The 27,457-nt window shown below is 43.8% G+C and overlaps 1 protein-coding gene across 3 annotated transcripts in view; it reads left to right on the top strand.

Moving 5' to 3' along the window:
* Positions 1–2,927: 2,927 nt before the first annotated feature.
* CYP20A1 (cytochrome P450 family 20 subfamily A member 1) overlaps positions 2,928–27,457 on the top strand; it is a gene marked incomplete at both ends in the record, with an annotated part of 37,741 nt that continues 13,211 nt past the window's right edge. The window contains 8 exons of one of the 3 annotated variants that reach the window (XM_080690332.1): positions 2,928–3,040; positions 9,030–9,079; positions 10,033–10,199; positions 12,927–13,069; positions 21,029–21,196; positions 23,597–23,675; positions 25,365–25,480; positions 26,291–26,345. In XM_080690332.1, the coding sequence (XP_080546458.1) occupies positions 2,969–3,040; positions 9,030–9,079; positions 10,033–10,199; positions 12,927–13,069; positions 21,029–21,196; positions 23,597–23,675; positions 25,365–25,480; positions 26,291–26,345 (850 nt within the window). Of the gene's footprint in view, positions 3,041–9,029; positions 9,080–10,032; positions 10,200–12,926; positions 13,070–21,028; positions 21,201–23,573; positions 23,676–25,364; positions 25,481–26,290; positions 26,346–27,457 lie in introns of those variants that run through there. The other 2 variants (XM_080690330.1, XM_080690331.1) reach the window with 2 other exon arrangements.

Below are 27,457 nucleotides of genomic sequence, written 5' to 3'. Positions count from 1 at the left end.
AAAAATAATGCTACTTTCTCCAGTTGGTTTGTAATTCTCAATTTATAGAGTCTGTTTATAACTGAGCCTTGACTAAATTCTTTGGGCAGACAAGGAATTGAATATAATATTTATTAAGCAGAGAATTGATCACTGTTTCTAATGCTAGTGGAATTTCTCTTGAAGTACTGTGTATATAAACTAAATGTTCTATTAGTTTTTGTCATACGGTAGACTTTCATTTTAAAGCTATCTGAAACACATTCTGACATTTTTTCCCTTAAAAAATTATGGTATGTCATAAATCTCAATTTATAGTTAAGCACATAATGCATTAGAGCTGGGTGTAGTGGTGCATGCGTATAATACCAGTATTTGACAGGTTGTGACACCCCTAGTCCTAAGCACTAAATTGCAGAGGTCCTTACTAAATAGCTGAGGCTGGCTGTAAACCTATGATCCTCCTGAAGGGATCTATTTTTAAAAATACTTAAATATTTATTTTAAACATGTTTTTATGACAAGCAGAGTGGTGCATGCCTATAATCCCATTATTTTGGAGGCATAGTCAGAAGGATTGCAGGTTCAAGGCCAGCCTCAGCAATTTAGGGAGACTGTCAACAACTTAGCAAGACCCCATTTCAAAATAAAAATAAAGTGTTGGGGTGTAGCTCATAGGTAGTATCCCTCTGGGTTCAATCCCCAGTACCCAAAAATGAAAAAAATTCTAAGCAAGAAACTTAAAAGTGAATTTCTGAGTCTGGTATATTCCAGAAATCCCAGTTACCCAGAAAGCTGAGGCAAGAGGATTGCAATTTCATTTGAAGTATGAGAAATTTAGTGAGACTCTTTAAACAATAAAAAGGGCTGGGTATGAAACTCAGTGATAGATTGCTTGCCTAACATGAGGACGGCCCTGGGTTTGATCTCCTATCACTATAGAAAAGCAAAATAAAAACAACAAAGTTCTATGCCAGGCGTGGTAGTCCATACTTGTAATCCCAGCATTGGGGAAGCTGAGACTGGAGGATCGGTTTGCAGACAGCCTCAGCTACTTAGTGAGGCCCTTTGCAACTAAGTGAGACCTTGTTTCAAAATAAAGAATAAAAAATAGGCTGGGGGTGTAGCTCGGCAGTAGAATGCCCTTGGGTTCCATTCCCAGTACTGCAAAAACAAACAAAAGACAACAACAAAGTTCTGAAACATATATGACAGTCTGAAATGTTGAACACCATGCCATGTTCTGGAAAAAAAGAAAAGTACAATTTCTGCCATCCCCAAGCAGGAGGATCTCCAGTTTCAGGCCAGCCTGAGCGACAAACATAGCAAGACCCCAATCTCAAAAAAGAAGGAAAAAAACATGACAAAACAAAGAAAACCTCTGCAATTTCTGTCAAATGAAATATTAAGTATAAATGTTTCATTATATTTGTTATAGATGCCAAAAGACTTGGCATTTTCTTTTTTCTTTCTTTTCTCCCCCCACCCCAGTACTGGGGATGTAACCCAGGGGCATTCTACCTCCGAGCTACACTCCCAGCCCTATTTTTTATTCTTTATTTTGAAACAGGGTCTCACTGAGTTGCAAAGGGCCTAAGTAGCTGAAGCTGTACACAAACCATGATCCTCCAGTCTCAGCCTCCCAAATGCTGGGATTACAAGCATGTGCCACCACGCCTGGCTTAGGACTTGGCATTTTCAATGAAGCATGGTTCATTCTTATGTAATAGTCATTTATCATAGAAGATATAAAATGCAAGCTAGAACAATTACTCTTGCCAAACTGCTGCCTGTTCTTGAGACTTGATTTTATTAAAACTATAAAATATACAAATACTTTTAGAATTACTTTACTAAGTAGAGTACCAATAAGCAGCATGTCTTGTTTTGCATTATCCAAGTAAAATAGAAGAGTCCTGGAGCATTTTTATGCCCAAAGCAAGTAATGTGAAATACTTATGTTGATGCTACTTATTCAGTTTGCAAGACCTGTACTAAGTGCTTTTTTTTTTTTATAAAACATCTAATTTAATCCTATAACCGACTCTTCATGGTGTTATTTTTCTTTTATATAGAAGGAAATGAAAGCTTAGAAAATTCAAGCAATTGAGTGAAAGAGCTGACCAGAGCCACGAATTCTACCCACTGTTAAACCTTCTGTTACCTTTGCTCATCAGAAAATACCAAAGAGTAACATTTACTAGAATGCTTCTGAGGAACCAGTGTTGCAGGAGACAGTCTCCTCCTCTTCAGTCCCCACCAAAGGGCTCACATGATTCTTATACCCTCAGTCTCTTACTTTGGAGAGGGGAGAAGTAAGTTTGAAATTTATTATACCTACCAAGACGCTTAAGTTACATGCCATCACCCCCAGCTCTCTCTAGTCTTTTTCTCCCCCCTCCCCGCGGTACTGGGGGTGTAGCTTGGTGGTAGAATGCCCCTGGGTTCCAGCCCCAGTACCCCCCCCCCACACACACACACACACGACCTGTGTCTTACTTTCAAGGCACTCCACTGTGTCCATCTGCTATAGAGCTTTGATTGTTCTGTACTTTCTTTCTACCTTTGCTTATGCTTGCAGCAGTGTAGTTCTGGCTATTTTTTCTAAACTAGAAAAGAACAAGAACCCACAGCAACATTTCAAACCGTTATATTAAATCCATTGGAGTAAGTGTGTATTGGGACACAGCAGTGGTGACACCTAAAGTTTCTTGGTAGCCTAGGCTCTGCTTCTACTTGCAACTCTGTCCCCTGAGGCGAGGGCAGTTCTGGAATCTCATCCATGCCATAGGGGGCAGGATGGCCTGGCTGCTCGGGGATCCATTGCTTTTCCTGGCGGCCCCACGCAGCCTGGCCACACCCCCTGGGGCCCATTGGCGCGCAGGTCCTCGGGCGCCCCGCCCCCGCGCGCGTATTCCTCGGGTCCCGCCAGGCCGAGGAGCTGCTGCCCGAGCGGAGGATCCGAGACGTGGCTCCCGACTGAAGAGCCATGCTGGACTTCGCGATCTTCGCCGTGACCTTCTTGTTGGCGTTGGTGGGCGCGGTGCTCTACCTGTACCCGGTAACCACTGCCCGGCCATTCTCCCGCAGCATTCCCAAGCTCCGCGCGGCCGCGGGGGCGAGGAGGGCGGTGCCCGGGGTTTCGGCGGCGCCGCCCGCCGGGCTCCGGGGTCCAGTGGGGATGACACTCGCTCCGTCCGGCTGCCCAGCGGCCGTGTCGAGCCACACTGGACCCCGGAGCCCGGGCTCCGGGCGAGCTGATCCCCGCTGGGACGATGCTATCCTGGAAAAAATATTAAAGGCGGCCCTTTTTCCTTCGTTCTTGCTTTTTTTATAGAAAGATTTTAACATAAAAGCACAAGTAGGGGAGCATTAAAGGTTTGTTTAGGAAAGTGGGGATACAGTTAAAGAGAAGGACACGAATAAGGGGTTAGGTTCCAGAGCAAGGGTCTGGAAACCCTTTCTGGGCTGCTTCCTGGAATGGAAAATGGAGACAGGCGTGGAGCTATGGACATGGGAAGCCTTATATAGTCCCCCTGGCCCCTTCCTTCCTCCATGCATATGTATTTGGAATGGTCTTTCGACTTTTTTCCTACCATGACTTTGTGGGCTGCTGAATTCCCATATTGGGAACTTTCCCTGTTTCATGCAGGTTTCCCAAGAAGTGAGAGACTGGAGAGTCCAAGGGAATGTGCCAATTGAAGCCTTTATTAACTGGCCAGCAGTGGTACCCTCAGTCTGGAAACCTGACTGGAGGGCCGCCCTCAGCCAGGGAGAGAGGTTTATGTAGGGGAGGGGAAAAAGAGGGGGAAAAACACACGCAGGTGGCCTTGAGCTGAGCCAGAGCAAGCTAGCCATCTTGCAGAAGCAGAACTGGAGGTTATCCGTATCTTATTTGGCAAGAGCTTAATGTCTCAACCTTGAGCAGCACATTTTACTTTTGTGCAGAGCAGAAAGGGAGGGCCAGTAAATGAAACAGTGTAGAATGGCTGACAGAAACAAAATGGAGTTATTTTGCTATTATAGGCACAAGAATTTGTGGAGTAATCTTAAATTTAACCAATCAACAGAGTATTACATCCCATTGTTGTCTAAGTGAAACGCTGTTGGGGGGGGGGGCTAAAGTGGCAAAATCTATGATTCCATAACTCAGAGGCCATCTTTGGTCAAGTTAAGGGTGGTATTTATTCCCTTCCACACCACCTGCATTTTCCTTCATAAGGGCTTGCTTAATTTTGCCTCAAGTCCATCTTAAATTTGTCCTGGCAAGCTCACCTTCGCCTTGCTGCCCTGTACATCCCCATGACCATTCTAGTGTCTCCCCCCACCTTGTCAGTCTCAGAGGGAGGTTCCAAGAACAGGAGAGGCTAGCCTGGGCAACACAGTGAAACCTTGTCTCAAAAGTAAATTAATTTTAACCGGGCATGGTGGTGCATGCATGTTTGTAATCCCAGCATTTGGGAGGCTGAGACCTGAGAATCGTGGGGTTCATGGACAGCCTCAGCTACTTAGTGAGGCCCTCTGCAAGTCAGTGAGACTCTATTTCAAAATAAAGAATAAAGCTGGGTGTGGTGACGCAGGCTTGTAATCCCTGCACTTGGGAGGCTGAGACAGGAGGATCGCACAGGTTCTAAGCCAGCCTCAGCTACTTAGGCTCTCAGCAACTTAGTGAGACCCTGTTTCCAAATAAAATATAAAATAGGTCTGGGAGTATAGCCTGGAGGTAGGAAGCCTCTGGGTTCCACCCCAGTACCACCAAAAATAAATAAATAAATAAATAGAATAAAAAATAGAGTAGGGGGTGTAGTTCAGAGGTTGAATGCCCCTGGGTTCCATCCCCAGACCCACAAAAACAAAAAAACAAAAAAATTAATTGTATTAGATCAGTATAAAAAGAACCTTGGTTACTGCATGCTTGTAATCCCAGCACTTGGGAGGCTGAGATAGGAGAATCTGCAGGTTTGTGGCCAGCCTCAGCTACAAAAAAACAAAAAAATTAATTGTATTAGATCAGTATAAAAAGAACCTTGGTTACTGCATGCTTGTAATCCCAGCACTTGGGAGGCTGAGATAGGAGAATCTGCAGGTTTGTGGCCAGCCTCAGCTACTTAGGCCCTCTGCAACTCAATGAGACCCTGTTTTAAAATAAAGAATAAAGTCAGGCGAGGTGGCACAGGCTTGTAATCCCAGCATTCAGGAAGCTGAGGCTGGAGAATACTGGTTTACCGACAGCCTCGCTACTTAGCTTAGCAAGGCCCTTCACAATACAGTGAGACCCTGTTTCAAAAATAAATAAAAAGACTAAAAAATAGGGCTGGGGGTGTAGCTTGTAGGTACAGTCCTCCTGGGGTTCCATCCCTAGTACAAGAAAGAAAAAAAGAAAGAGAAAAAAAAAGAAAGAAAAGAGGAAGGAAGAAAGAAAGAAGTAATCAGAAAGAAAGAAAGAGAAAGAAAGAAAGAAAGAAAGAAAGAAAGAAAGAAAGAAAGAAAGAAAGAAAGAAAGAAAGAAAGAAGTAATCGGGCTGGGGGTATAGTTCGAAGGTAGAATGCCCCTGGGTTCCATCCCAGTACCACCAAACAAACAAACAAACAAACAAAAAAAAACGACAACTTATGGGACTGGGGCAAGGAGGGAAGGTTTTTAGACTAGTTTGATGAGAGATGGTGCTTGTTACAGTTTAAATGGTGCTGAGGGCTCTTTTTCGTATTAAACTAAAGTTTGCTGAATAGAAAAATTAAAACTAACAGGCAGCTTGGTGCAGCTTTAACAAATCTTTATTACAAAATCAGTGGGAAATAGAGAAGAGAAGGAGAAGCAGCATGCTGGCACGTGTGCTGGAGAGCCGGAAAGTTGAACTCTGACCCCTTTTTGGGATCCCAGCCTTTGTTTTTATTTTTATTTTTATTTTTTTTTGAGGTACTGGGGGTGGACAGGAGAGAGAAAGATGAGTTAGGAAAGAAGATAAATTTATGTAGTCTAGGAAATGTGGGACATTACAGTCCTGGGCTTCTTGTGATATCTAAAGTAAGGGAAATGTCATAATATTCTGGATGACTTCAAGGAACGTAATAGTTGCAAGGCTATGATTATTAGGATCAGCCTTGCAGGCTCTTGCCAGGTGTGTGCCAGTTTGGGATGCCCTTCATTGATTTAGCTCTTTTGGAGGTATAGTAAAGGGCAGGAGAACATTTTACCTGGAATTCTGGGCCCTGCCTTTTATTGTCTGCTGGTGAAGTATGGAAGTTAGTGTAGGAGCCATTTTATCCAGAGCTACACAGACTCCCAGAAGTTCCTCCACAAGCCTGCTGCGGCAGTGGGCACCAAGGTGGGTGTGCGAGTTACTGTTTATGCAGTATTAGGACTTACTGGTCCCTACCTGGCAGATTTTCTAAGTACTTCCTCATTTCTGTCATAATTCCACTCAGTGAACTTGTCCAACTATTCAAACACATCAGTTCTATTTTTTCCTCTGACTACATCATTTCTGAAGCCCTCCGTCATTCTTCCCCGTCGATACTGAGTAGCAGTTTGGCTTGGTGTAAAATTTGACTTGGAATTGATTTTTCCTTAGAATTATAGAGGTTACCACCCCCAGCCCATTGTTCCTGAATCTCAACTCTCAGAGACTGCTTCCAGAAGAAGTGGAAATTACAGGAATGGAAGAGGACATCTAGGGTGGCCTGGGGATCTGACGTAGACATTTACACAAAAGGCCAAGAAACAATTTAAACAGACTTCTTCTCACGACTCAGGTTTAAGGCAGCCTCTTGTCTTATCCGACCTTTCTACTTCCTAGAGTGCAACTCTGATTGCTTCTTATAGGAATCCTCTGCTGCAGACCCCCAGAGGAAGGCTCTGTGTCAATTAAGCACGCCTATGACAGCGTAACACTTTCAAAAAAAAAGTTCACACACTGTTCTGTTCCGTTCTCATTTCTTCCTTACTTCTTCACTTTTGCTTTACTGGGGCTTCAGGAAGGAAGAGATAATAGATGAAGGTAATCAATCCATCACTTTAAAGAGAAATCAAGAAACTTGTTTCAGCCATTAATAATTTTAGCCTGGCTATTGAAACACTGTTTTAAAATAAAAAATAAAAAGCCGGGCGTGGTGGCGCACGCTTGTAATCCCCCGCTTGGGAGGCTGAGACAGGAGGATTGCGCAGGTTCGAAGCCAGCCTCAGCTACTTAGTGAGACCCTATTTCCAAATAAAATATAAAATGGGTCTGGGAGTATAGCCCGGAGGTAGAAAGCCTCTGGGTTCCACCCCCAGTACCACCAATAAATAAATAAATAAATAAATAAATAAATAAATAAATATACGACAGATGTCAAGCTCTGAGGCAGAATGCTCCTCCTTCTCCATAGTACCACACATACATTTTTGAAATACACACAAAAAGGGCTGAGGGTATAGCTTATAGGTAGAATGCTCCTCAGCTCAACCCTTTATTACAATAACATAATAATAATTACGTCTTTCTTTCTTTTTCTTTTCTTTTTTTTTTTTTTTTTTTTTTGCCGTATTGAGGATTGGGAACCCAGGGGCATTCTACCTCCGAGCTACACCCCCAGTCCTATTTTTTATTTTTTATTTTGAAACAGGGATTCACTGAGTTGCAAAGGGCCTCACTAAGTAGCTGAGGCTGTCCATAAACAGCGATCCTCCTGTCTCAGCCTCCCAAATATTGGAATTACAAGCATGTGCCACCATGCCTGACTCCAGTTTTATTTATTTTGAAACAGGGTTTCACTAAGTTGCAAAGGGCCTCACTAAGTAGCTGAGGTTGGCTGCAAACTCAAAAAGTTTTTTTTTTTTTTTTTTTTTTGGTACTAGGTATTGGGAGGCTGAGACAGGAGGATCACGGTTCAAAGACAGCCTCAGCTTCTTAGTGAGGCCCTTTGCAACTCAGTGAGACCCTGTTTCAAAATAAAGAATAAAATAAAATAGGGCTGAGGGTACAGCTCAGAGATAGAATGCCCCTGGGTTCCATCCCTAGTACCAAAGGAAGGAAGGAAGGGAGGGAGGGAAGAAGGAAGGGAATAATTCAGATATTTTGTTTTCTTTTTCTTTTTTCTTTTCTTTTTTTCTTTCTTTGTGTGTGTGTGGTACTGGGGATTGAACCCAAGGCCATTCTATGTCCAAGCTACATCTCCAGCCCTATTTTATTTTAATTTTGAAACAGGATCTCATTAAATTGTGGAGGGCCTCACTAAGTTGCCAAGGCTGGCTGTGAATCTGCCACTCTTTTGTCTCAGCCTCCCAAGAACTAGGATTACAAGCATGCACTGCCATGCCTGGCTAGTTCAGATATTTTACAGCACTATTATAGGAAAACGTTTAGTCAGTTCTAGAGTTGGGGGTGTAGCTTAGTGGCAAAGACCTTGCTTCGCATGTCCAAGGCCATGAGTTCAATTCCTACCATGAAAAAAATAAAAACAAAAAGACAACAATTCTGGCAACATGATGAAGTGTCCAATTAAATATATAAATAAATATCATTTTTTCTATATGTTAAATAGAAAAAAAGGCAGAATGTCAAATAGATAAAACTTTGATTAGTACTAGTATCACTGACAAAAATCAGAATTGATTCTCAAATTGAATGTTTTAGTTTTGTTTGGTTGGTCCTACTAGGGATTGAACTCAGGGCATTCTACCTCTGAGCTATACTCCCAGCCCTTTTCATTTTTTATTTTGAAACAAGGTCTCATTAAGTTTCCCAGGGTCTTACTAAGATGTTGAGGCTATCTTCCAGCCTATGGTCCCCTGTCTCAGTTTTCCAAGTGCTGGGATTACAAACATATGCCACCATGCCTGCATTGGTATTAAACTAATGCCATAGTTTAATTGACACAGGATTATTATTAAGGTACTTCTTTTCTATGCAAAGACAATTTTTTTATATTTTAAACATTGAAATAACCCCTTAAATTCAACTGAATTGCAAAGCTAATTGTTAAGGTTGTGCAGATGTCTTGTTAAAACACCTCTGACTTATAGGATATATGATAATTCATTATAGTAAACTAATTTCTTTTTCCTTAAGGCTTCCAGACGAGCTGCAGGAATTCCAGGGATTACTCCAACTGATGAAAAGTGAGTATTGAAATCAAGCAGAGTTGCTAGGCGTGGTGGCTCACTCTTGTAATCCCAGCATTCGGGAGGCTGAGACCGGAGGATCACGGTTCACAGACAGCCTCAGCTACTTAGTGAGGCCCTCTGCAACTCAGTGAGACCTGGTTTCAAAATAAAGAATAACAAAATAGGGCTAGGGGTGTAGTTCGGAGGTAGAATGCCCCTGGGTTCCATTCCCAGACCTGCAAAAATAAAAAATAAAAAATCAAGCAGAGTTAGCTCTGCATTTTGGTATCAATTCCTTGGTTTACTTTATCTCTGGGCACACAACCTCAACCTTGGTAAGAGGCTGTTTAAGTAAAGCATTAATTGTTTTCACTTCCCCTTACTAGAGAGAGCTGAGAATAGAAAGAATTAAGACAGAAGGAAAAAGTTGCTGTAGCTGGTCTGACTTTTCTCAACCTCTGATGTAGCCCATGGCTCTCAGAGGGAGGTGCTGCTGCAATTGAATACTTCTCCAGGATCTAAGTAGGATGTTCCTTGTATAGCCTCCTTATTTGGTTTGAAGTCTATGTTTTTGCAAAATTCTCATAAAAATTCACGTCTAATTTAAACTAGAAGCTGGGAATGGTGGCGCATGCTTGTAATCCCAGCATTTGGGAGGCTGAGACAGGAGGATCGTGGTTCGAGGACAGCCTCAGCTACTACTTCCTGTTGCAAATAAAGAATAAAATATAGGGCTGGGAGTGTAGCTCGGAGGTCGAATGCCCCTGGGTTCCATCCCCAGTACCACAAATAAATAAACAAACAAACTGTAGAAACAAAGTGAGAAGGCAAAAGTAACTGAGTTTTGGATTTTGTTAGTAATTTGCTTTTGACGAACCTTTGTTCATTTGTTGACACAGAGTCAATTATGGTTTTTCTGATTTTTCTAAGTTATATTTATTATTTTGTTAAATTTTCTCTCTTATCAGAGATGGTAATCTTCCAGATATTGTGAACAGTGGGAGTTTGCATGAGTTCCTGGTGAACTTACACGAGAGACACGGGCCTGTGGTTTCCTTCTGGTTTGGCGGGCGCCTGGTGGTTAGTTTGGGCACCGTTGATGTACTGAAGCAGCATGTCAACCCCAATAAGACGTGTAAGTTAAATTTTCTACTGGCTGAACCTTCAAATAGTAAATTTTTGTAAAGACCTAAACCTTGTATGCTATTGGGGGGGGGTACTGGAGAATGAATGCAGAAGCATTCTATGTCTGAGCTATACCCCAGCCCTATTTATTTACTTGTTTGTTTATTTGTTTATTTATTTATTTACTGTGGTACTGGGGGATGAATGCAGAAGCATTTTACCTTTCTGTTATATCCTCTATTTTATTTATTTTTTTGTGGTACTGGGGGTAGAACCTAGGGGCATTTTACCTTTGAGCTACACCCCCAGCCTGATTTTTTATTCTTTTTTTTTTTTTTTTTTTGGTGGTACTGGAGTTCCTGGAAGCCCTTCTACCTCCGGGCTACACTCCCAGACCTATTTTTACATTTTTATTTGGAAACAGGGTCTCCTAAGCCAGCGCACGCAGCTGGCTTCGAACCAGCGCGATCCTCCTGTTTCTGCCTCCCAAGCGCGGGGATTGCAAGCGTGTACCACCACGCCCGGCTATTCTTTATTTTTGAAACAGGGTCTCACTGAGTTGCAAAAGGCCTCACAAAGTAGCTGAAGCTGTCTGCAAACCATGATCCTCCTGTCTCAGCCTCACAAATGCTGTGATTACAAGCGTGTACGCGTGTACCACCACACCTGGCTATTCTTTTATATTGAAACAGTCTCACTAAATTGCAGAGGCTGGCAGGCAGCCTGTGAATTCTCCTGTCTCATTCCCAAGATTACAAGTGTGTAACACTATTTATTTCTGGTTTGTTTATATATATAATTTCTTTTTCTTTTTTTTTGGGGGGGGCGATACTGGGAATGGAAACCAAGAGCATTCTACCTCCAAGCTACACCACCAGACCTAATTTTTATTTTTTATTTTATTTATTTATTTAGATTTTTATTTTTTATTTTTTGGTGGTACTGGGGATGGAATCCAGGGGCCTTCTACCTCCATGATACACTCCCAGACGTTTTTTTTTTTTTTGGGTGGTACTGGGGTTCCTGGAAACTCTTCTACCTCCAGGCTACACTCCCAGACCCATTTTTATACTTTTTAAATTGGAAACAGGGTCTCGTAAGCCAGCGCAGTTGGCTTCAAACCTGCACGATCCTCCTGTCTCCGCCTCCCAAGTGCAGGGATTACAAGTGTGCGCCACCATGCCCAGCTAATCTGTGTTTTTTAAAACAGGGTCTCAGTTTCCAAATAAAATATAAGAAATGTCTGGGCATATAGCCCGGAGGTAGAAAGCCTCTGGGTTCCACCCCCAGTACCACCAAAAATAAATAAATAAATAAATAAATAAATAAATAAATAAATAAATAAATAAAACAGGGTCTCACTGAGTTGCAAAGGGCCTCACTAAGTAGCTGAGGCAATCCATCAACCGTGAATGCTGGGATTAAAAGCATGCACCACAAGGCCTGGCTTTTTTATTTTTTATTTTTATTTTTTGGTGGAACTGGGGTTCCTGGAAACCCTTCTACCTCCTGGCTATATTCCCAGACCTATTTTGTATTTTATTTGGAAACAGGATCTCTTAAGCCAGCATGGCTGGCTTCGTGATCCACCTGTCTCCTCCTCCCAAACACGGGGAATACAAGCGTGCGCCACCACGTCGAGCTTTATTTTTTTATTTTGAAACAGCATCTCACTAAGTTGCCCAGCCTGGCCTCAAACCTGTAATCCTTACGACTCACCCTCCCAAGCACTGGAATTACAGGCATGTGCCACCAAGCCTGGCTGGTAACCACACATTGTTCATGCATAGAAATAGATGATATTTATTGAGTGCTTTACAGTAGTACTTACTAGGCATTGTGCTAAAGTTTTTATTACTTAATTTATGATTCAATATTGTAAAATTATGAGGGTATTGTTTAATGTATATATCTACACAGACACACACACACACTATATATATATATATATGTAGATAGATAGATACAAATAAGAGTAAGATTTTTGGGACGAATCTGAAAATATTGCAGGTTCAATCCCCAGTGTTAAAAAAAAAAATCCCAGGTTACATCTGGAAGCATAAATAAATGTACATAAACAGCCAGAGAAAATCTAAAATTTATATCCCCAGTACCACCAAAAAAAAAAAAAAAAAAGGAAAGAAAAGAAAAGACAGGACAATTAAGAGAGTTATAAAAAAGCTGTGGTGCTCTCAGAGGTCACTCCTACCTCCCTGATCTCTTGTTTCTCTTGCTCAGTTGTTTGTTTGAGTGGTTTGTGCATTATGCTGGGGTTGGGCCCAGGGGCACTCTACCTCTGAGCTACATCCCCAGCCCTATTCTATTTTAATTTTGAAACAGTCTCACTAGGTTGATGAGAGTCTTACTACTTGGTGAGGCTGTCCTCAAACTTGTAATCCTCCTGTCTCAGCCTTCCAAGTACTTGGATTACAGGCATGTGCCACCTGCCTGGCTTGAGTGACTATTTTTACTTAAAAATATTTAATCTTTAACTGGGCATGGTGGCGCACACTTGTAATCCCCACGCTTGGAAGGCTGAGACAGGAGGATCGCGCAGGTTTGAAGCCAGCCTCAGCTACTTAGTGAGGCTTTCAGCAACTTAGTGAGACCCTGTTTCCAAATAAAATATTAAAAAAAAAAAGGTCTGGGAGTATAGCCCGGAGGTAGAAAGCTTCTGGGTTCCACCCCCAGTACCACCAAAAAAAAAAATAAAATAAAATTAATCTTTCTGTTTCAGCGGACCCGTTTGAAACCATGTTAAAGTCATTACTAAAGTATCAGTCTGGTAGTGGTAGCGGGAGTGAAAGCCACATGAGGAAAAAGTTGTATGAAAACGCTGTGACTGATTCCCTGCAGAGCAATTTTACTTCCCTGCTAAAGGTAAGGTACTAAGTAGTTTGATCTGGTGTTGTGCAAGGTAGAGATATTTTTAAACTATTGACATGCCCTGTCTTTGCCACTCTTTTTCTATATTCTTTCTTAGTTAATTTTAATTTTACTGGCCCCACCATTTGGGCCCCAAAGAACCATTTTTAAATACTATCCGTTACCCAGTGATAACTATGTTTAACATTTTAAAATACTTTCTATCTTCCCAGTGTTTTCCCTGGACAGTGGAATTTTGGTGTAATTATATTACCACCATACTGTATGAGCAGACCGTGCTTCTACTACTAAGCTACATTCCCAGCCTGTCTTATTTTTTATTCTTTATTTTGAAACAGGGTCTCATTAAGTTGAATTGCTACAGCTGGCCTTGAACTCCTAAACCTCCTGTTGCAGCCTCACAAATATGAGAATTGTAGACATGCACCACTTTGCCTGTCTAATCAGTGATGATTCTAGTTTGATTACTGTATACTTGACTTTTGATATAAAGCAAGCTTTTGATAAATACTTTCTAATTAGTGAATGTATTATGCTGATTAGCTTTAAATACTTCAATATTTTATCCTCCCCCCACCAAGATACTGGGGATTAAACCCACAAGTGTTCTACTCAGCTCCACCCACCAGCACTTTCTAAACTTTTATTTTTATTTTATTTTATTTATTTATTTATTGCCATACTGGGGATGGAATCCAGGGGCATTCTACCTCAGAGCTACGCCCCCAGCCTGATTTTTTTTATTCTTTATTGCGAAACAGGGTCTCACTGAGTTGCGGAGGGCCTCACTAAGTAGCTGAGGCTGTCCACAAACTGCAATCCTCCTGTCTCAGCCTCCCAAACGCTGGGATTATAAGCCAGCATCACCATACCAAGCTACTTTTTTTTATTTTTATTTATTTATTTATTTATTTTTTGGTGGTACTGGGGTTCCTGGAAGCCCTTGTACCTCCGGGCTACACTCCCAGACCTATTTTTACATTTTTATTTGGAAACAGGGTCTCCTAAGCCAGCGCGCGGGGCTGGCTTCGAACCTGCGCGATCCTCCTGTTTCTGCCTCCCAAGCGCGGGGATTACAAGCGTGCGCCACCACTCCCGGCAGCTTTTTTTTATTTTGAAACAGGGTCTCACTAAGTTGCTAAGAGACTGGCCTAAGACCTGGGATCCTCCTGGTACAACCTCCCAAGTACTGGGATTGCAAGAGTTTGCCACCAGCCGGGCTGGAATTCTATTTGAAATTCATTTAGGACCTGAGGCTGGCTTTCTGAATTCACCATAAGCATTAACTAATATGTTGGATTGTACAGGTTTTTTTTTATTTTTTTAACGGTACTGGGGATGGAACCCAGGGGCTTTCTACCTCCAAGCTACACCCCAGCCCTATTTTTTATTCTTTATTTTGAAACAGGGTCTCACTGAGTTGCAAAGGGCCTCACTAAAGTTGCTGAGGCTGTCCATGAACCTGATCTTCCAGTCTCATCCTCCCGAATGCTGGGATTACAAGCGTGTGCCACCATGCCCAACTTTATTTTTTATTCTGAAACAAGATCTTACTATGTTTCTGAGACTGGTCTCAAACCTGTGATCCTCCTGTCTCCACCTTCCAAGGACGGGATCACGGGCATGCATCATATCATGTCCTGTTTAGTAACATTTTTGTTAAGAGCCTTAATGAAGCCAGGTGTGATGGCACATGCCTATAATACCAGTACTTGGGAGGCTGAGACAGGAGAACTGCAGGTTTGAGGATAGCCTCAGCAATTTAGTGAGATCCCGTTTCAAAAATAAAAAACAGGGGCACGCCAGCCGGGGCCCAGGTCGCGGAACTCTGGGCCCTGGGCCGGACCCACGCGTAGCACGCCAGACCCCTGGAGAAACCGGGCCCAGTAAGACCTTGGGTCCCGGGCAGGGGTCAGGCGGGGCACACTGGACTCTGGAACAGCTGCGGCCCGGGTCGCAGGACTCTGGGCCCTAGGCAGAGTAGTGCAGAGCATGCTGGACCCATGGGGAAACTGACCAGGTCACAGTGCTACTGAGTGCCTGATCCCACTACCTCCTCAAACCACATATACTGTCTTCTCTTATTTTAAAAAAAAAAAAAAAAAAAGTAAAAGAAAAAGAAAAACATCGGAGAGGAGTTAAGAAGGCTGTGGCGGAAGCCAGAACACTGGAGATGCAGACAAAACTTATCCAAATGCACTGGAACTTATGGAAAAATTCCCCGTGAAGGAGGACTGCTGTTTCTCTATATTGTTAAGAATCTTGGACATCACCTGTAAGGAGAGAGTTTAGCGGAGACCAAGGAGAAAGGCGGTGTTGAAAGCAGTCTCTGCGATGGCGGTGGAGACTTGTATTCAGGAGAAGCAGAAATCGAATCCTACCAACCTTATTTTTTGGAGAAATTACACCAAATGTTGAATGCTACTGTCACGCATGCTTAGGAATACTGGAAAACATTCAGAGAGGAAAAAGAGCTTGGGAAGGATTTGAAATGGTGGAGGCAGTGTCAATGGCAATGGCCAGTACTCAGGGGATGCAGAGATCTGATGCATTACACCTGGAACCTTTGAAATAATAACCCCAGAGGCAGAATGCTACCACCACGTACCCTTGACAACATGGGACAATTGGTTGGGCGAAGAGGGTGCTCGGATTGGAGCCTGCCGAGGGGTGAGGCCGGAGACGGACACAGCAAAGCTGGGATTGGAGCCTGCTGTGAGGCAAGGCCAGTGCTGGAGCCTCTGAGGCCAGGATTGGAGCCTGCCGAGGGGTTAGGCCGGTGCTGGGGCCAGTGAGGCCGGGACCGGAGCCTTCCGTGAGGCAAGGCTGGTGCTGGGGCCTTCAAGGTCAGGATCGGAGCCTGCCAAGGGGTTAGGCCGGTGCTGGGGTCAATAGCCGACATCGGAGCCTGCCATGAGGCAAGGCCACTACTGGGACCTTCGAAGCCTAGATTGGACACTGCCGAGGGGTTAGGCCGATGCTGGGGCCAGTGAGGCCGGAGTCAGAGCCTGCTGTGAGGCAAGGCCGGTACTGGGGCCTTCAAGGCCGGGATCAGAGCCTGCTGAGGGGTTAGGCCGGTGCCAGGGCCAGCAAGGCCAGGATCGGAGCTCACCATGAGGAAAGGCTGGTGCTGGGGCCTCCGAGGCCTGGATTGGATCCTGCCGAGGGGTTAGGCTGGTGCCAGGGCCAGCGGCCGGCATCAGAGCCTTCTGTGAGGCAAGGCCACTACTGAGGCCTCCGAGGCCAGGATTGGAGCCTGCCGAGGGGTTAGGCCGGTGCTGGGGCCAGCGAGGCCGGCATCGGAGTCTGCCATGAGGCAAGGCCGGTGCTGGGGCCTCTGAGGCCAAGATAAGAGCCTGCCGAGGGATTAGGCCGGTGCCGGGGCCATGGGGCCAATGGCCGGCATCGGAGCCTTCTGTGAGGCAAGGCCACTACTGAGGCCTTCGAGGCCAGGATCAGAGCCTGCCGTGAGGCAAGGCCGGTGCTGGAGCTACTAGACAGTGATCGGAGCCTGCTGAGGGGTTAGGCCGGTGCTGGGGCCAATGGCCAATATCGGAGCCTGCCATGAGGCAAGGCCACTACTGGGGCCTCCGAGGCCGAGATCAGACCCTGCCGCGGGGTTAGGCCAATGCTGGGGCCAGTGAGGCCGGGATCGGAGCCTGCCGTGAGGCAAGACTGGTGCTGGGGCATTCAAGGCCGGGATTGGAGCCTGCCGAGGGGTTAGGCTAGGGCCAGGGCCAGCTAGGCCAAGATAGGAGCTCACCGTGAGGAAAGGCCGGTGCTGGGGCCTCCGAGGCCTGGATTGGAGCCTGCCGAGGGGTTAGGCTGGTGCCGGGGCCAGCAGCCAGCATCGGAGCCTTCTGTGAGGCAAGGCCACTACTGAGGCCTCTGAGGCCAGGATTGGACCCTGCCGAGGGGTTAGGCCAGTGCTGGGGTCAGCGAAGCTGGCATCAGAGTCTGCCATGAGGCAAGGCCGGTGCTGGGGCCTCCGAGGCCAGGATAAGGGCCTGCTGAGGAGTTTGTCCAGTGCTGGGCCCAGCAAGGCCGGCATTGGAGTCTGCCATGAGGCAATGCCGGTGCTGGGGCCTCCGAGGCCAGGATAAGGGCCTGCCGAGGGGTTAGGCCGGTGCCGGGACCACTGGCTGGCATCAGAGCCTTCCGTGAGGCAAGGCTGCTACTGAGGCCTCCAAGGCCAGGATCGGAGCCTGCCGAGGGGTTAGACCGGTGCTGGGGTCAGCGAGGCCGGCATTGCAGCCTGCTGTGCGGCAAGGCTGGTGCTGGGGCCTCCAAGGCCGGGATCGGAGCCTGCCGAGGGGTTAGGCCGGTGCCAGGGCCAGCGTGGCTGGGATCGGAGCTCACCGTGAGGCAAGACCAGTGCTGGGGCCTCCAAGGCCGGGATCTGAGCCTGCCGAGGGATTAGGCCGATGCCGGGGCCAACAGCTGACATCGGAGCCTGACAGGAGGCAAGGCCACTACTGGAGCCTCCGAAACTGGGATCGGAGCCTGCCGAGGTGTTAGGCCGGTGCTGGGGCCAGCGAGGCCGGGATCAGATCCTGCCGTGAGGCTAGGCTGATGCTGGGGCCTCCGAGGCCAGGATCGGAACCTGCCGAGGGGTTACGCTGGTGCCGGGGCCAATGGCCGGCATCGGAGCCTGCTGTGAGGCAAGGCCGCTACTGGGACCTCCGAGGTCGGGATTGGAGCCAGCTGAGGGGTTAGGCTGGTGTCAGGGCCAGCGAGACCAGAATCAGGGCCTCCCATGAGGCAAGGACGCTGCTTGAGCCAGTGAGGTCTGGATCAGTCCACCGGGTAGCCAGGCCACTACTGGGGCCGTCAAGAGTGGGATCGGTACTTGCAACGTGGCATGCACAGAGAAATATCGCAGAAAATAAAAATCAGATGCTTCCCCTAATCTGCAAAAACTAGGAGGAAAGGGGCAACGGGAAGAGGTCCAGCTATAGAAAGGGCCCTGTAGTGAAGCAACTAAGGTGACCAATCAGAGAGTATGGAATAGGGGAGGATGGAGCGTCTCTAAAACACAGGAGGTACATAAACAAATGTATCAAAGTTAGTCACCAAACAAGCATGGGATCAGGGAGGGGGAGGGAATGGGATGGGGGCTGCATGAAAGCTAATTGGATGATATGTGCTTGTACATTCTCTCAAGTCTTGTTCTCCAATGTGATATATGATTACAATGCACCAATTAAAAAATTAAAAAATTAAAAATAAAATAAAAATACTTCTGTAAAAAAATAAAATAAAATAAAAATAAAAAAATAAAAAACAGGGCTAGATGTATGTCTCAGAGGTAGAATGCCCAGGTTCAATCCCCAGTACCACATACACACAAAAAAAAAGCTTTAAGAATTCTGTTTCCTGTGCTTTAAATTAAGTTATTCAGCCAGGCATGGTGGCGCACGCTTGTAATCCCCGCACTTGGGAGGCAGAGACAGGAGGATTGCACACATTTGAAGCCAGCCGCGCGTGCTGGCTTAGGAGACCCTGTTTCCAAATAAAAATGTAAAAATAGGTCTGGGAGTGTAGCCTGGAGGTAGAAGGGCTTCCAGGAACCCCAGTACCACCAAAAAATAAAAATAAATAAATTAATTAAGGTATTCTAACCATCTTTTCTGACATCCTCTATTTTTCAAACTTTTTTTAATCTACCTATCATCTATCTATCTATCTATCTATCTATCCTAAGGATTGAACCCAGGGCATTCTACCTCTGAGCTCCAATCCTCAGCCTTTTTTTTTTTTTTTTGACGGTACTAGGGATGGAATATAGGGGCAGTCTATCTCTGAGCTACACCCCCAGTCCTGTTTTTTATTCTTTGTTTTGAAACAGGTCTCACTGAGTTGCAAAGGGCCTCACTAAGTAGCTGAGACTGTTCACGAACCGCAATCCTGTTGTCTCAGCCTCCCAAACGCTGGGATTACAAGTGTGTGCCACCGCGCCCGGCTTATTTTTTATTCTTAAACAGGGTCTCATTAAGTTGCAGAGGGCCTCACTATGTAGCTGAGGCTGGCCTCAAACCTGTAATCCTCAGCTTCCCAAGTCATTTATTTATTTATCTTTTGGTACTGAGCATTGAATCAAGGGGCGTTCTACCTCTGAGCTACATGCTCAGCCCATTTTTACTTTATTTTCAAACAGGTTCTCATTAAATTGCTGAGGCTGGTCTCAAACCTGTGATCCTCCTGTCTCAGCCTCGTAAATACTGGGATTACAGGTCATGTGCCACCACACCCGACTTTTCAGTCTTCTCATTTTTGTTTGTGTGTGTGTGGTACTGGGCATTGAACTCAGGGGCATTCTATCTCCAAGCTACACCCCCAGATGTATTTTTTATTCTTATTTTGAAACAGGGTCTCACTAAGTTGCACAGGGCCTCACTAAGTAGCTGAGGCTGGCTGCAAACCTGCAATTCTCCTGTCTTAGCTTTCCAAGTACTGGGATTAGAAGCGTGGGATACCAGGCCTGGCTTCAGTCTCTTTTAGGTATATTCTATATAGTGAGATTTAAAGTGATCCATTCAGCCAAGCGTGGTAGCACACACTTGTCATCCAGTACTTGGTAAACTTTGACCAAAGGATCATAGGCTCAAGGCCAGCCTCAGCAATTTTGCAAGGCCCTCAACAACTTAGTGAGACTGTTTCAAAATAAAATAGGGCTGGTGATGTATCTCAGAGGTAGAATACCCCTGGGTTCAGTCCCTAGTGCCACCAAAATATTATATGTATAATATATATATAAAATCAATATTTTAATTATATATGTATATATTACTTTTCTTGATGGTGGTACTGGAGATTGAACTCAAGGGTGCTCTACCACTAAGCCACCCTCTCAGCCTTTTTATTCATTTTGGGTACTAGGGATTGATCTCAAGGGCATTCTACCTCTCAGCTAGATCCCTAGCCTGATCTCACTAAGTGGCTGAGGCTATCCTCAAACCTGTAATCCTCCTGTTTCAGCCTCTTAAGTATTGGGATTACAGGCATACACCACCATGCCCAGACAATTCACTTTGTTTTGTGGTGCTGGGGATTGAACCCAGGGGCATTCTACCTCTGAGCTACACCCCAGCCCTTTTTAGTCTTTATTTTTAAATGGAGTCTTGCTAAGTTACTAAGGGTCTCTCTAACGTGCCAAGGCTGTCCTCAAACTGAAATCATCCTGTCTCAGCCTCCTAAGTACTGGAATTATAGCCATGTACCATGACGTCGTCTTTAATTTTATTCCTTTGTACTGTGATGAGCTTTCATACAATTGACATAGAAATGGAACTCAGATTTCTAACATAATAGGTACTTTACATATACTAGGTCACAAGACCTTTTCCACATTATGCAGCATGTATATACTTGACCCTCTCTGATAGACGAGGGAGGAGGGATCATCTCAACTGAGAGGCATCTGATGTTAAGTGACTTTCCCAAAGCCACATTGCTGTGACAGAGCCGGAAGAAAAAACGAAGGCTTTTCTGTTTCCAAAGCCTGTGATCTTTTTACGACATATTTTTATTCTACAAAGAATTTAATAGATTTATGGTGAATAAAAGACTTGATGGAGCTATTCCAAGAGGCTCTTGTTCCTGAAGCCCGTGTAAAGCTCTTATATACTTATGTTTATTGATTGGTTAAATCAGTTACTCTGGTGAACTATTTTTAAGTGCATACTATCATTTTGGTCTCTAATTTCTGTTAGGGATTTTTTAAGTTTTTCATTTTAAATTTAAATTTTTATTTCTGTTGATGTGGTAGTCATTCTGTTTTGTTTTACAAATCGGCCCTTTAAGTGAAGTTGAACCTGAACCACTGAAAATGAGTGTAAAATGCCTTAAAGCTTACTTTAGAATTGAACTGTGCATGCTGTGAAATGAATCTACTTGCCTGATTTTTCTAAATTTAGTGAGAGTAAGCAGTAAATAGAGGGCTTCTGTTTTCAGCTTTCAGAAGAATTGTTAGACAAATGGCTCTCCTACCCAGAGACCCAGCACGTGCCCCTGAGCCAGCATATGCTTGGTTTCGCTATGAAGTGCGTTATACAGATAGTAATGGGTGGTTCATTTGAAGATGACCATGAGGTTATACACTTCCAGAAGAATCATGGCACAGTAAGTAAGTCTCGTGCTGAATTTGAATGTTTTCTCTTCATGAGATTAAATTGAATGCCAACCTTACCTCTCAAGCTTTTGGCTTCCCTCCTTTTTTTTTTTTTTTTTTTTTGGCAGGTCTGGGGATAGAACCCAGGGGCATTCGACCTCCGAGCTACACTCTCTGCCCAAGTTTTTATACTTTATTTTGAAACAGGGTCTCACTGAGTTGCGGAGGGCCTCACTAAGTAGCTAAGGCTGTCCACAAACCGTGATCCTCCAGTCTTAGTCTCCTGAATGCTGGGATTATAAGCGTGCACCACCACACCTGGCTTAGGCTTCCCTCTTTACTGTACATTTAATAGTTTAATTTTTTTATACTGAAGTAATTTGAAATGTAAGGTAAGAGTAAGTAGAGGACTCTTTATTATTATTATTATTATTTTTTGGTTCTGGGAATTGAACCCAGAGGCATTCTTCCCCCAAACTATACTGCTAGCCATATTATTTTTTTTATCTTAGTTTTTTTGTAGTACTAGTGATTATATCCAGGAGCATCCTACCTCTGAGCTACCCTCCCAGCCCTACTTTTGTTTATTTATTTATTTTTTAAATGGTCTCAATAAGTTGCAGAGCACCTCGTAAGTTGCTGAGACTGGCTGCGAACCTACATTCTCCTGTTTTAGTCTCCCAAGTATTGGGATTACAAATGTGCACCACTATGCCTAGCTTAGTTTTTATTTTGGGGGGTTTGTTTTTCTTTTTTTCAGTACTAAGGAACCACAAATGCCAGAATGCCAGGCATTCTACCTCAGAGCTATACTCCTAATCCTATTTTTTATTCCGTGTGTGTGTGTGTGTGTGTGTGTGTGTGTGTGTGTGTGTGTGTGTTGGGGTGGAAGGAGTACCGGGCTACATCTGAGCCCTTTTTATTTTTTGTTTTATTTTATTTATTTATTTTTTAAGTTTTTTAAGTTTTTTAAGTTTTTTTGGTGGTACTGGGGGTAGAATCCAGAGGATTTCTACCTCCAGGCTCTACTCCCAGACCTATTTTTTATATTTCATTTGGAAACAGCATCTCACTAAGTTTATTTTATTTTATTTTTATTTTGGTACTGGAGATGGAACCCAAGGGCCTTTTACTTCCGTCCTACACTCCCAGACCTATTTTATATTTTAATTTGAAACAGGGTTTCACTAAGTTGCTGAGAGCCCTACTAATTGGCTGAGGCTGGCTTGGAACCTGTGTGATCCTCCTGTCTCAGCCTCCCAAGCACAGGGATTACAAGCGTGCTCCACCACACCCGGCTTTATTCTTTATATTGAAACAGCCTCGCTAAGTAGCTGAGGCTGGCCGCAAACCTGGAATCTTTCTGTCTCAGCCTCCCAAGTACTGTCAGTTTTTTATTTTGAAATAATGTCTTGCTAAATTGCTCATGCTGACCATAAACTTGCAATCCTCTGTCTCAGCAACCTGAGTACTGGGATTCCAAGTGCGCCACCACGCCCAGCTCTTTGACAGGAGGATCACAGTTCGCGGACAGCATCAGCTACTGAGTGATCCCTTCGCAACTCAGTGAGACCCTGTTTCAGAGTAACGAATAAAAAATAGTGCTGGGAGTGTAGCTCAGAGGTAGAATGCCCCTGGGTTCCATCCCACTACTGCAAAAAAAAAAAAAAAAAAAAAGCCATTGAATGATAAGTGTTGTGTTCTTACCCCAGGGTTTTCTAGAGTTTTGAGTTGTAATCAAGTTAGTTGTTTTTTTTGTGTGTGTGGTGCTGGGGATGGAACCCAGGGGCATTCTACCTCCGAGCTACACCCCCAACCCTATTTTTTTATTCTTTATTTTTGAAACAGGGTTTCACTAAGTTTCAGAGGGCCTCACTAAGGCTGACCATGAACCTGGATCCTCCTGCTTCAGCCTCCCAAATGCTGTGATTACAAGCGTGCACCACCACACCCAGCTCAAGTTAGTTTTTTGAGGAGCTAATGAACTAATGTTGAAACACTGAATTCCTATTCAGCTGTTTATCATCTGCAGTCTTAGATTAGTTTTAAACCTTGTTTGGGCCTCAGCCAATGTTTATCAGTATCTCAGGTGAAATAAAAATATATTATTACATATGAATTATACTCACTCTACTGCTGTGTTTTTCCCCCTCTATATTCCTATCCTTTTAATAATTTTTACTTTCTATTTCTAATTCATTTGAAAGCACCTTGACTAAAATCATTACAATATATTTGAATCCTACCTTGAGACTGTAGAGTAAATGATTGTGCAGTCTACTCACAAGGCAGAGCTTAATGATCAGATTTGTCAGTGAAGAAGGAATCCCTTGCTTATTAGCTTACACTGATCCATATGATTTAGAAAATCTGCATACTAGATAATAGATAACATGTTTTTCTATTTTCAGGTTTGGTCTGAGATTGGAAAAGGCTTTCTAGATGGGTCACTTGATAAAAGTACAACTCGGAAAAAACAATATGAAGATGGTAAGTTACGCTGTTCTTTTCTTTTCTTTTCTTTTCTTTTCTTTTCTTTTCTTTTCTTTTCTTTTCTTTTCTTTTCTTTTTTATAGTACAAGGTATTGAACCCAGAGGATTCTACCCTCGAGCTACACCCCCAGACCAATTTTACTTTTTATTTGGAAACAGGGTCTCACTAGGTTGCTGTGAGCCTCACTAAATTGCAGAAGCTCTTCTCGAACCTATGATCCTCTTGACTCAGCCTCCCGAGAACTAGGATTATGAAAGATTGTGCAAAATTACTTTTCAAAGTTTAATATCAACTGGACATGGTGGCACACTCTTGTAATCCCCGTATTTGGGAGGCTAAGACAAGTGGATCACAGGTTCTCCGCCAACCTCAACTACTTAGTGAGGCCCTCTGCAACTTAGTGAGACCCTGTTTCCAAATAAAAAATAAAATAAAATAGGCCGGGTGTGGTGGCGCACACTTGTAGTCCCCGCATTTGGGAGGCTGAGACAGGAGGATTGCACAGGTTCTAAGCCAGCCTCAGCTACTTAGTGAGGCTCTCAGCAACTTAGTGAGACCCTGTTTCCAAATAAAGTCTAAAATAGGTCTGAGAGGCCAGGCGTCGTGGCGCAAGCTTGTAATCCCCGTGCTTGGGAGACGGAGACAGGAGGATCACACAGGTTCGAAGCCAGCACTCTGGCTTGAGAGACCCTGTTTCCAAAAATAAAAATAGGTCTGGAAGTGTAGCCCAGAGGTAGAAGGGTTTCCAGGAACCCCACTACCACAAAAAAAAAAAAAAAAGTAGATCTGAGAGTATAGCCCAGAGGTAGAAAAGCCCCTGGGTTCAATCCCCAATACCAGAAAAAATAAAAAACAAAATAAAATAGGGCTGGGGGTGTTGCTCAGAGGTAAAATGCCCCTGGGTTTAATCCTCAGTACCACACAAAAAAGTTTAATCTCACAAACAATAATAAATGCTGATGAAAATGTGGGGAAATAGGACCTCTTATACACTGTTGGTGGTATTGTGAATTAGTACAACCACTAATTTACATTAAGATCAGTATCGAGTTTCTTGAAAAGACTAGCAATGGAGCCACCATATGACCCAGTCATATACCACTCCTCAGTTTCCTTCCAACAGAAATGAAGTCAATACTATAGTGACACATCCACATTCATTCTGTGGCGGCACAGTTCACAGAAGCCAAATTATGGAACTAACTAGGTGTCTGTCAGCAGATGAATGGCTAACGAAAATATGGTGTATATGCACACGATTGAATTTTACTCAGCCATAAAGAAAAAATTAGGTCATTTGAGAGGAAATGGATGGATCTAGAGAATATTGTGCTAAGTGAGATTAGCTGGTCACCAAAAGTCTCACATATGTGGGAGCTGGAGAGAAAAGAGGAAACAAAGCCATGTTAGATCAGTGAGGAGAGGGATGTGGGGAAGGGAAAAGGAGACCTGATGAAGGACACCGTTCAGACAATACTGTGCCCATGTTGAAGGTGTCACTGCCAATCCACTGATATGTCTGAGGAGGGGCGGGAGGTTGGCTTGGGATAGGGAGAAGCACCTCCAGTGCTCTGTGCTTGCATTTCTCTATCCCCTTGCATGATTACATTGTACCAATAAAAGTACAAAATGACGAATCTTCACAATTGCTTGTATTCTAAGTGTTTTGGTTTTTCTTCTCAAAGCCCTTGTGCAGCTGGAATCTATTTTAAAGAAAATTTTAAAAGAACGAAAAGGAAGGAACTTCAGTCAACGTATCATCATTGACTCTTTACTACAGGGAAACCTTAATGACCAACAGGTGATGTGACTGATAAATATTTGTTGAATAGAGGATAATTACATAGCTGGGCGTAGTGGCGCACATTTGTAATCCCAGTACTTGAGAAGCCGAGACAGGAGGATCATGCAGGTTCGAAGCCAGCCTCAGCTACTTAGTGAGGCTCTTAGCAACTTACTGAGACCCTGTTTCCAAATAAAAATATAAAATAGGTCTGGGAGTATAGCCCAGAGGTAGAAAGCTTCTGGGCTCCATCCCCAGTACGACCAAGAAAAAAAAAAAAAGACATGGCCGCCAGGCGTGGTGGCACATGCTTGTGATCCCAGTACTTGGGAGGCTGAGACAGGATGGTCTCGCAGTTTCATGGCCAGCCTCAGCTACTTAATGAGCCCTCCACCTCTTAGTGAGACCCTGTTTCAAAATAAAGTATAAAAAATCGGGCTAGGAGTGTAGTTTGGAGGTAGACTGCCCCTGGGTTCAATCCCCAGCACCAAACACACACACACAAAAGGCACACACTTGTAATTCCAGTACTTGGCTGACTTAAGACAGGAGGATCGCAGGTTCTCAGCCAGCCGCAGCAATTTAGGGAGGCCCTCTGCAACTTACTGAAACCCTGTTTCAAAATAAAGTAAGGTTGGAGGTGTAGCTCAGACATAAAAAAGATAATTGTATTATTTAGATTTTTTTCACATTCTATAGATCTTGTTTAGTGAAAACATGGAAAGGAAAATGCCTTTTTTCTTTTTGTGACTAATTGGATATTTTAGTAGGGTCTAATATAGGCCACCTTACTTTTCATACTCTCTAAATGTAACTTTATTTTCCTAGATCTTAGAAGACAGTATGATATTTTCTCTGGCTGGTTGCATAATAACTGCAAAATGTAAGTATAACTTGATTTCTATTTTCAGATTGATTATAAACTAAACAACCCTAAAGCTATTCTAAAATAAAGGAAAGAAACACTATTTGCAAGACCTCTTTATAATCTCCCTTCCCTACTTATAATTTTTATTAAGAAAAACTCGACACATACAATTGCCCTTTTTTACCCCAAGTACTCAGGGCCACCTCTGAGAGTTGCCATCAGTTTCTTGATACATTTTATGGGTTGTCAATTATAGTTATTGCCTTTAATGAACTGCTGTTGACACCTTTCCAGCTAAGCAGTGAGCTTTTCCTTTCCCTGCCGTTGCTTTTCACTGACTCCAAGCTAGTTTGCTCTGTTTCCAACAGAGGATGCAGGCCACAGAAATCATTGTTGAAAAGAACTCCTCTTTTGTCCAGGCACAGTGGTGAATGCCTGTAATCCTAGCACTTTGGAGGTTGAGATAGGAAAATCACAGGTTCAAGGCCAGCTTCATCAACTTGGTGAGATACTCAGCAACCTAGCAAGGCCCTGTTTTCAAATAAAAAATAAAATAGGGGTAAGGGTGTAGCTCAGAGGTAGAATGCCCCCTGCGTTCAATCCCCAGCACCACACAGAAAATTAAGTAAAACACAGAGCTAGAGGTGTAGCTTGTTAGTGGAATGTCCCTGGGTTCAACCAAGTACTACAACAACAACAGCAGCTCCTTTCTTGGTGAAATTGAAGGTAATTTGTATTTAAAATTCTAAAATGCATAATCAGAGTTTTCTCACTGATTTTTATTTATGTTTATTTTATTTTATATTTTATGGTACCGGGGATGGAACCCAGGGGCATTCTACTGCCGAGCTATACTCTCATCCCTATTTTCTACCCTTTATTTTGAAACAGGGTCTAACTGAGTTGCAAAGGGCCTCACTAAGTAGCTGAGGTTGGCTACAAAATACAATCCTATCTCAGCCTCCCAAATGCTGGGATTACAAGCCTGGCTTTTTACTGGATGCCTGGCTTCTCCCTGGATTTTAGATGAGTGGCGTATCATTCATGTTATCAGTTTAAAAATTTTAAAAGAAATTTTTTTTCACTTAAAGGATTTCATTTACAGCCCCCCCACCCCCCCGCCTTCG

The sequence above is a fragment of the Muscardinus avellanarius genome (assembly GCF_963383645.1).
Source record: "Muscardinus avellanarius genome assembly, chromosome: 2".
NCBI lineage: Eukaryota > Metazoa > Chordata > Mammalia > Rodentia > Gliridae > Muscardinus > Muscardinus avellanarius.
This window is presented reverse-complemented; position numbering and strand designations above follow the sequence as displayed.